The sequence below is a fragment of the Oppia nitens genome, unplaced genomic scaffold, assembly GCF_028296485.1.
Source record: "Oppia nitens isolate AA-2021 unplaced genomic scaffold, nextdenovo-longstitch-racon4-pilon3 scaffold1_pilon_pilon_pilon, whole genome shotgun sequence".
Lineage (NCBI taxonomy): Eukaryota > Metazoa > Arthropoda > Arachnida > Sarcoptiformes > Oppiidae > Oppia > Oppia nitens.
In genome coordinates, this window is record NW_026533199.1 from 2244984 (window position 1) to 2254546 (window position 9563).

The window sequence follows — 9563 nt, forward strand, 5'->3', positions numbered from 1 at the left end:
AATTTTATGTAAAAATTTTAACGTTAAAAATTGAATAGAGCATCACAAATAAGGTATAATAAATCAGGATTATTTTTTTGAAAAAATGGCGGCAAAAGTATAAAAAAAATATGTAGTATTATATGTAGTAATTTTGTCATACTGAATCATTTGATACCCCCACATGACTATAGTTGAGTTTATTTTGTTAAACTTAATCATTTAATTTTTAATACGGATTATGAGTTCGTATGGAAATGCTTTGTAGCATTCTCAACTGGTTTAATTATTAGGTAATTAATTAATATTTAATTATAAAAGTATCTAGATAGTTTAGTGTTAATGTCTAGGGCCATATCACGCTGAAAGCACCGGTTCTCGTTCGATCACAGAAGTTAAGCAGCCGAGAGCCCGGTTAGTACTTGGGAGGGAGACCACCTGGGAATACCGGGTGTCCTAGACACTTTTTTGTATCAATTTATTTTTTTTCTAAATAATTTATTTAATATTATTATAATTATCTATATAATATATTTATACGAATATAATTTTTTTTTTAAATATTAATAATATAAATAATAAATAAATTATTTAGAAAAAAAAAAAAAATAAATTGATACAAAAAAGTGTCTAGGACACCCGGTATTCCCAGGTGGTCTCCCTCCCAAGTACTAACCGGGCTCGACGCTGCTTAACTTCGGTGATCGAACGAGAACCGGTGCTTTCAGCGTGATATGGCCCTAGACATTAACACTAAACTATCTAGATACTTTTATAATTAAATATTTATTAATTACCTAGTAATTTAAAAAATATATAATAATAGATAATTTTTTGCAGCAATCTAAATTATGTAGCTATAATTTATAAATCTACAGTATACTATAGATTTTATACAATATATGATTTTTTTATATACTAGTATATATCTTTTAATTTTATAAACTATTAAAAAAAACTGCAACAACATAATTATAATAAATATAAAACCGTGTTATAAATTATAACTTATAATTGAAAATTTTTTACTTTAATTCAGTCAATAGTACGTTGGGTTTTCAAGATTTTATAAATCCTTTTAACCCCTCATTTTTTAAATTAGTTTTTTAAAAGTTTATTTAGTTATAAATATTATCTTTTTGTTGTTGTTGTGAATTCAAACTAAATACCCAACCGTGTCATTAACCATATAACCGATCCCTAATGTATAGCCTATTTTTGTATCCATTTAATTAATACTACTCTTATGCCACCAACACCCCCGCCCACCCATAAACTTGATTATTTATTATATACATGAAAATCGGTTGCCCATTAATTTTAAATTAGTTTTTTCAAGTTATTAAAAATATAAATATAATAAATGATAATTAACTTTGAATACATATAGTTTAACCCAAAGTTTAACCCAAAAAAAAAGTTTAATATTACAATACATTGAAATATTCATTGAATATGCAATGAATTGTGTGATGTATTGCTGAGAGAGTCTATACTTTATTACTATTAATAGCTGTCGTACTGTTTGTAAACCAATAAATATATTGTAAAAATCAGTACACAATTGAACATAACGTTTGATATTTACACGCGTTTTGAATGTATGTGTTGTCTGTCATTGCATTGCAATCACGTGTTGTCTATTGAAAAGACAAACCAGTGATTGTGGCGCTCAGTCAAAGATCACCACAAACTCTGGTCTATTGTTATTGTTTTTATTAATCATATATTTGTGTGTGTCTTGTAATCAGTGATTTTTTTGTCGATATATATATTGATGGCCAACAAAGTGGTGATTGTGTTTACTGTCTGTACGATAGTGTTGTCATCACTAATCTGGTCCGCAATCGGTGTCAAACTCAATGAACGAAGAATTCTGTTGCCGTTTAATACCGGAGTCAATACTAACTTTACATTAGAGGCCACTAATGATAACTGTTATCAATGGTATATAACTTATTGATTGATTGATTGACTGATGGATTACATTATTTTTGTCTTTTATAAGGTCTTCCTCACGACTAGACATCGCTTCTGTCGAAGCATTAGCCGAATCATCTCAAGGTTGCTCTAAAGGTGCTGTCGTGTCGGTGGTGTCTACGTCTGCCAAACGACAGTCATCAGTAGTAACCGCTACCGATAGCGGTAAGTCTTAAGAGGAGATCTGTTGAGAAAATTGATTATTAAATTTACTTTTGGTTTTTATTTGTTGGTGTTATTGACAACAGCTTCTGGTTCTGTGATCCGATGCGATGTCGAAGTGGATGTCATCAACTCAATTGAGATCATAACGACATCGCATGACATTGTTTTAGAAGATTTGCCCGAAATCTTGGAAGTGAAGGCTAAAAATGATAAAAGTATTTAACAAAAATCTATTATTTATTGATTAAGTTTTAGATAAATAATTGATTTCTTTGCCACAGATGACACATTCACATCAATCGCTGGCATTCAATTTGAATGGACACTCAGTCCAGTCGATATACTTCGCTATAGGACGTGGTCTTCATCGTCATATGTCGGACCGCCGTTTGTTCACTATTGGGAATCGCGTGACGCCAAAGGTTCAGCTATTCTTATCGAAGGTGTCCGCACCGGATCAGCCAAAGTGTCGGCTCGTATTGTGGGTGACGAATACAAGAAAGTAAAGCCGGCAGAGATAACACTTCATGTGATCGCAAATCTGGCACTTATTCCGCAAAATATAGTTTATCTGCTAAAAGGATCGAAAATCGAGTTTAAGGCTGAGATGACCAAACAGGGACCACGCGTTCCGCTAACACTGCCATCGCCTCAGTATTATCTAAAAGTTTTGGATCCGAAAATTGCTTTATTGGACGATCAGACCAGTCAAGTGGAGGCTATCAAAGATGGACAAACATCGTTGTTATTGTTGGACCGCAACGTAGCCACCAGTGAGAGCTCGCGACAACCGACCACCGAAATTCACGTAATGCCACCGAGTTATCTGACCATTCATGTGACGCCGGGCGACAATTTTGCTTTGTGCGAGTTTACCAGTTATGTCGTAACGTATACAATACACGACGACTGGCATCACCGGCTCTATCCGGCCGCCAATCTTCAGCTTAAAGTTACGTTTCCGTCTCGTTATTTCCATATAAACGACTCAACAACTAATGGTACACATCATACCATCCGAACTATCAATTCGGGCAATACTAAGGTTTGTTAAATTGATTTTAGTTTTTTTAGTATTGGATATAAAGTAATTTATTTGTTTATAGATTTCGGCACAACTTATCGGTGCTGGAAATGTCAAACTGACCGCTCCTTTAGAGCACTCGCAAGAAGTTACAATATATCGGACTTTATTATTGACGCCAAACCTTATCATTTTACCGTGGATTCCAAAATCAAAACCAACTTATACAGTGTTTGTTACGGCCACTGGAGCTACTGGTCAATATAGATGGGTGTCCAACAATAGTTTGGTGGCCACTGTTGCCTACAAGACAGACCAATCCGCTAAAGTTAAGATAACTACCAAAGATGAAGGCGAAGCACTAATTAGTTGCCAAGACGTACATAACTCTGTGTTTTCGGCAAATATGAGAACAGTTATTACTCCAGTCGTCGAGATTGAGATTCTTCCGGTTGTATTGGAGACACACGTCGGCGGAACAGTTATTCTGCCCATAGCTGTAAGTGGTTATGAAAATGAGGCCACAAAACAACTCCGTGTATTTGACGATTGTTCACAAATCCCATTTGAAGTTGAAATCATTGAAAAGGTTTTTTTATACAAATATAATTTATTTTAGCCGTTAATATATTACCGGTAATTAAAAAAAAAATATTTTTGTAAATTATTAATTTTGATAGACTCGTGTTAAATATGATGCCAATAACATTGTGGCCGGTATTGGCAAACGGTCGTGTCGTAGTCTAGCATTTGATTGCATATCGACTGGCAATACACGTGTTTGGATCAGATATGGCAAAGAGCTGAGTTCTACTGCAATCATTGGTTGTCATTTGCCACTGAAAGCAGTTCATCCAACAGAATATGCTGTAATGTCTTTGGGCGCCAGTATTGATGTTGCCTTTGAAGGCGGTCCTCGTCCCTGGACTCTGCATCCCGACGGACATTACACCAGATGTAAGTTTGTCTACCGATAATAATAATTATCATATAAATTATTAATTGTTTTTACTTTAAAGTGTCATCAACTGAATCATCAGTAGTGTCATCGACAGAGATTGCCGATCGTTATCGATATAACAAAGATCTTCACGTATTTCGAATCAAATGTCTTCAATACGGTGAGACCAGCTTAGAGATCGAAGTGGGCAATTTGGCGTCATCGACACTTCCTAATCCCGCCAGTGCCAAAGCCAGTGTAAATATTTTTTGTTCACGACCCACTTCGATGATTATCAAACCAAAAATGAAGTCTTCGTGTCCATTATCGCCGCCACAAGATTCGGTATTTCCCGTCGAAAAGGGTCAGAACATTGAGATCGAAGTGGATGTTCGCGACGACGCCGGCCGTAGTTTTTACAATATATCGACTCTGGATATTGTTTGGAATATGGATGGCATTGATGGTCTGGAAGTGAACAACGGTGTCAAAGAGATTATTAACGGCGCCAAAGGATATTTCTCAATCACCAGAAATGTCCAAATATTGAAACAATTTCGTACTAATTCACACAAATTAAGTGCCGAAATTGTTGGCTATAAGAAACAATTTAACGATCGGTTCCGTATATTCAGCGAAATCGAGTTGATTGCTGTCGATAAGGCATCGGTGGAAAGGGATAGTATCAACATATATAATCATCCAAAGCAAAAGGTAAGCTATATATTGATTGATTTAATAAATCTAGTTTTTAATATTAGATGTATTTTTATTAATTATAGGAGGAATTATAAAAAAATAATTTCTTTTTTTAATACTTTCTATACTCTATATTTTTATAACTATTTTATTTTCAAATCTGTTACTTAACTGTTGTGCTGGTTTTTAAAGGGATTTTTAAAGAGTTAGTATTCAATTAGGTTTGGGTTTTTTAATTGGCAATTAACTGGGTTAAGGTGTTGATGCTAGTAATGCATTATAATGGGGTAATAAGTTTACCGTAATTAATATTTTTTGTTAATATTGCTATCTTTATAATTATGAAAAATAAACAATTGGTAACCCATAACATAAAACTTGTCATAACTCTCGTCACAATACAAATAACATCACATCACATGTATCGATTAGTCACCAAAATTAAGAGTTACTGTAATTGTTATTCAAAAAAGCACGACAATTAAGTCAACAATTGATTGAAGTAATGTAGCGTTTAGTATGATTTTAATAGATGTGGGGGTTGTTTGTAATAATTTACTTTTTTAAATGCTAGTTTGTTGTGAACATACAAAAAGGATCCGGCTATTTTGATGTAGACGCTGAAACTGAGAAACAATTGATCACAATTAACTTCAAACAACAATCAAAAACATTTAATGTAAGTTTTATTTATTTTTTGTCACATATTTATCTTTTTTTTTAATTATTAGTAAATAAGTTTATGTATTGTTTTTGTTACTATAAAACAGATTGTCCCCAAAACAGTCGGCCGGGGAGTCATTAAAATAATTGATTTATGTCTTGCAAACTATGAAAATACTGACTTAGAATATGCCGTTGTAGAGGCCAGTGATATCAATGTTGAAATTGTTGACAAATTTCAATTGGGAAGTGTTGTCGAAGGATATGTTACAGTGATCGACAATAATGACAATTATATTGATTCAGCTAATCATAAATTTATTGATTTAGTACCCAATTTTTCCAATAACGTATTAACGTTGAGGTAATTATTTAATTTTCATAATTGATTTTAAATTTTAAAAATAAAAMGAATTACTAATTTATCTTTCAATAGTAATTTATCAGTTTCTGATGATATAAAATCAAGTTTTAAACTTAATGGAGAAAAGTTAGGCATCAGTTCATTGAAATTTATCTCACAATCAGCTCATACTAATTACATTGAGAGTACACCCATTAGCATTCAAGTAAGTTATATACTGTAAATGATATTTACGTTAAAATTTTTATTATATAACTTGTTATTGATCAGGTATTTGCACCGTTACGCATAACACCATCAAACTTGACACTCATAGTTGGCGCCCACTTTCAAGTGACAACATTTGGTGGACCACAGCCTCAACGGAATATAGAATATTCTTTAGCAGACAATTCTGTGGCCAAAGTTGGTCCAAATGGACTGTTAAATGCATTAAAATTAGGCAAAACTAAACTTATTATTCGTATATTAAGTGCAGATAATATTGAATACACTCGATCTGAGGTTGACTTATATGTTGTGGCTTTGAATAAGATTAAAATTGTTAGTCAAACTAATCAATTGAAGACTGGATCAAAGCTATCACTTCAACTAATGGGTGCCAATGAATTTGAAACGCCATTCACTTTTGGTGCCACTAATCCATCGCTTAAGATCACATGGAGTTTAAGCAACGATAATATTGCTGCCATTGAAGATATTTTTCAAACAGTAAGCTATTGTGAAATTAGATATGAAATAATTAAAATGTTTTTTATTTGTGTCGAAAGTCTGGAATCGTTAACAACAATATGAATTCAATATCAATGAGACTTCGAGGAATCTCTTCGGGCATTGTTTCGGTCATTGTGAGAGTTGAGACACAAAATGCAGTTAAAGATAGAGAACATCAACAGATAGAGAATAACGTTATACTAACCGATTCAATACAAATACATATATTTCCCTCATTTTCTATTGTGTCAAACGATCGAAATATCGACGAAAGAGTGGTCTTAATGTCACCCAACTCGCAGATCTCGCTTCAGTCCAATCGTATCGGTGAAGCCGAATCACAGTTTCAATTGCTTAACGCCACTAATGTCAAGCTTTCATGCGGTCTCGAGACTTGTCTYAAAGCCGGTCCGACACCCGAAGTGTCCGCTTTGATTGTACGGACAAATGAAAAAATCGGAGTAACTTTAACTTCAGTCTTCAGTATACGAGTTGACAAAATATCTTATTTTATGGTCAATTCGTTGTACAAGATTTCTGAAGAACCGATTAATGTGTTTCCCATTGGTTCCGAATTACAGACACGTATCTCATATCATGATAACATTKGTAAACCGTTTGACGCGGTCAGGTCGCAAATTCGGTGGACACTATCGCGCAACGATCTTATGAGTATTTCRCGCGGTTCGGACAATACAACACTTAAGATTCGGTCATTAAAAGAGGGCCGAACTTTGGTGAAAGTGTATGATTCGGAAAACAATAACATCAATGAGTATTTTAATGTCGACGTCGGACCAGTGATTGAACCGCAAGATCTTCAGCTAAGTATCGGTGAAGTTGTCTGTCCTTACTGTAAGTTGAAGGACACTAAGGCTGGTGTCTGGTCAGTCGAAAACCAGTTAATAGCTGACATTGATGAACAATCGGGTGTTATTGTGGCTAAAAGTGTTGGCCACACACTTCTCTATTGGACATCAAACAATAAAGTGTCGACTTTTACTACTATTAATGTGAAAATGCCTAAAAAGATTTCATTAGACACGACACGTTTAGTCGGCATTACTAATATAGTGAGCCATTTGTTGCCGATTAACATCGAAAGTGAATCCCGAAACGTAGGTCAAAGACGTTGCATATCATCAGTRGACTCATTGAATTTGCWGACACTTGAAAGTCCATTCATTTGTGAGATAGTGTTTGATAATAATTATCAACAGAAGTCTATCTGGAAAACAGGCGTTCAGTTTGATGTTAACTCTGATAAATGGTTGTGTAGTCTTGAGCCCAAAGCTGATATTAATTATTCAGAAATGTCTTCAATTGAAACCAATGTAACCGTTTCGGTGATTATGTTGACTCAGTCGCACGACTCGAGTGTAGACTACAAACCATTGATTCATACAATTAGTGTACCATTTTTGCCGGCTTTTGATATCTCACCCAAACAAGTGATACTAACACCCGAACAACCCGAAGCTCGGCTAACTGTTTACTCGGCTTCACAGGTTCTGCAGGACCTAACCATAGTGACAAGTAATCCGGATGTTATCGATGTTTCCACATTGGAAATCATTGGCAATACATTGAAAATATCAATATTTTTGACAAATGCCGATATTTTCTCCAACGATGTATCAAATCTTCATCTATCGTTCAACTCTCGACTAACACAACAAAAGCTTAAAATTCCGGTTCAAATCAAACTCTTTAGACATAACATTCAATCAGTTTCATCGATGTATTTATTTTTGAAAGAAAAGTTCATCTATTTATTATTATTTACAATAATTATTGGTGCCGTTGTATACAAAGCCATAAAGTTTTTCCAATCAAAAGTATCGCCAATTGCAACGACAACACTGCCTATGAATCCCGGATCTCCTTTCTTGGCCGATATTCACTCACCTCTTAAAGGACAGAGAGGTATGACTAAGATTTTAATATATTTTTGTTTTTGATGTAATTTAAATATATTTAACTTATTTTTTTGTCTTATTATTAATAGTTTTGGATTATACACTATCGCCAACACAAACACCTCACTCGACATCAACGCCGCGATCCCCGCGAGTCGGACGACCCTTATATTCAGTGACCAACACGTGAATACAGGTTTTTCCTATAGCGCTGTAAATGAGATTGAATTTAGTTTTTTTWWATATGAAAACGTTATTAAAAAATACAAAAATTGCTTTTTTGTATCATATATGTAGTATAAATTAATATACACTTGGATTCTGTATGTTTTTATATCAAAATCTATATTTTTTATATATAATTATGCATTTGATAGCAAAAACTAATCTTTTACTAAATAAATTTTGTGATCAAATCTAATTTAATTATTAATGAATAAATAAAATGTGATAATTTTTTATTTAAAAAAATAGTCGGCTTTATTTTTTAATGTAAATATTTACAGTAACAATAGTTATGTTAGTTTTTATATACGGTTGATAGTGAAATTGTTATTTGGATTAAAATTTATTTATCGTTTATTTGTTTTTTTATGTGTGTAATTTTGCCGTCAATTTTTAGGCGCTTCAATATATAGTCAGCAATTGAATGTTACAGTGAATTAACTTTTATTATTAGGGATTCAAATGTTTGTTTATCATAAAACGCCAAAAATTTTATTGATAATTAAGAGTCGATTAATTGATAGAGAATACAGTGTTGACACAAGAATATCACTTTTTAAATATTGTGTTTCATTTACATTTGGATTTAAATTTTGATTATATTATATATATATTCTGAAGAAATCTAATTTAGTATTGTGTGTAACACTGTGTATGTTATCTTCAAAACAAAATATGAAAAAGAGATAATTATTTATACAAAGTATACACAATTTCAATGATATTGCTTTACATTGAGTGCTAAATATAGAAAAAAAATAATAAAATTTATTTGTAAATAAAGGGATTAAGCGTTTCGTTTGGTATGAAATAATTGCAAACTATTTCTTGAAAAGTGAAACAAAAATATCACTTTTTTCTATTGATTTCAAAATATTTATGAGTTTTTTT

The 9563-nt window shown here is 32.9% G+C and overlaps 1 protein-coding gene and 2 non-coding genes across 3 annotated transcripts; 2 read left to right on the forward strand and 1 right to left on the reverse strand.

The window, feature by feature from the left end:
• The first annotated feature begins 323 nt into the window (after positions 1-323).
• On the forward strand, positions 324-442 carry LOC128953074 (5S ribosomal RNA). The gene has a single exon (XR_008484465.1). It is a non-coding gene; the product is annotated as a 5S ribosomal RNA (ribosomal RNA).
• Positions 443-606: 164 nt separating this feature from the next.
• On the reverse strand, positions 607-725 carry LOC128953072 (5S ribosomal RNA). The gene has a single exon (XR_008484463.1). It is a non-coding gene; the product is annotated as a 5S ribosomal RNA (ribosomal RNA).
• Positions 726-1555: 830 nt separating this feature from the next.
• Positions 1556-8740, forward strand: LOC128951944 (nuclear pore membrane glycoprotein 210-like). The gene is made up of 13 exons (XM_054297250.1): positions 1556-1926; positions 1988-2124; positions 2208-2339; positions 2406-3169; positions 3231-3737; positions 3829-4105; positions 4168-4802; positions 5362-5466; positions 5558-5814; positions 5887-6019; positions 6085-6525; positions 6585-8454; positions 8537-8740. Exons 1-13 carry the CDS (start codon positions 1757-1759, stop codon positions 8635-8637), a joined length of 5529 nt encoding a protein of 1842 aa, XP_054153225.1. The 5' UTR covers positions 1556-1756; the 3' UTR covers positions 8638-8740.
• Positions 8741-9563: the final 823 nt, after the last annotated feature.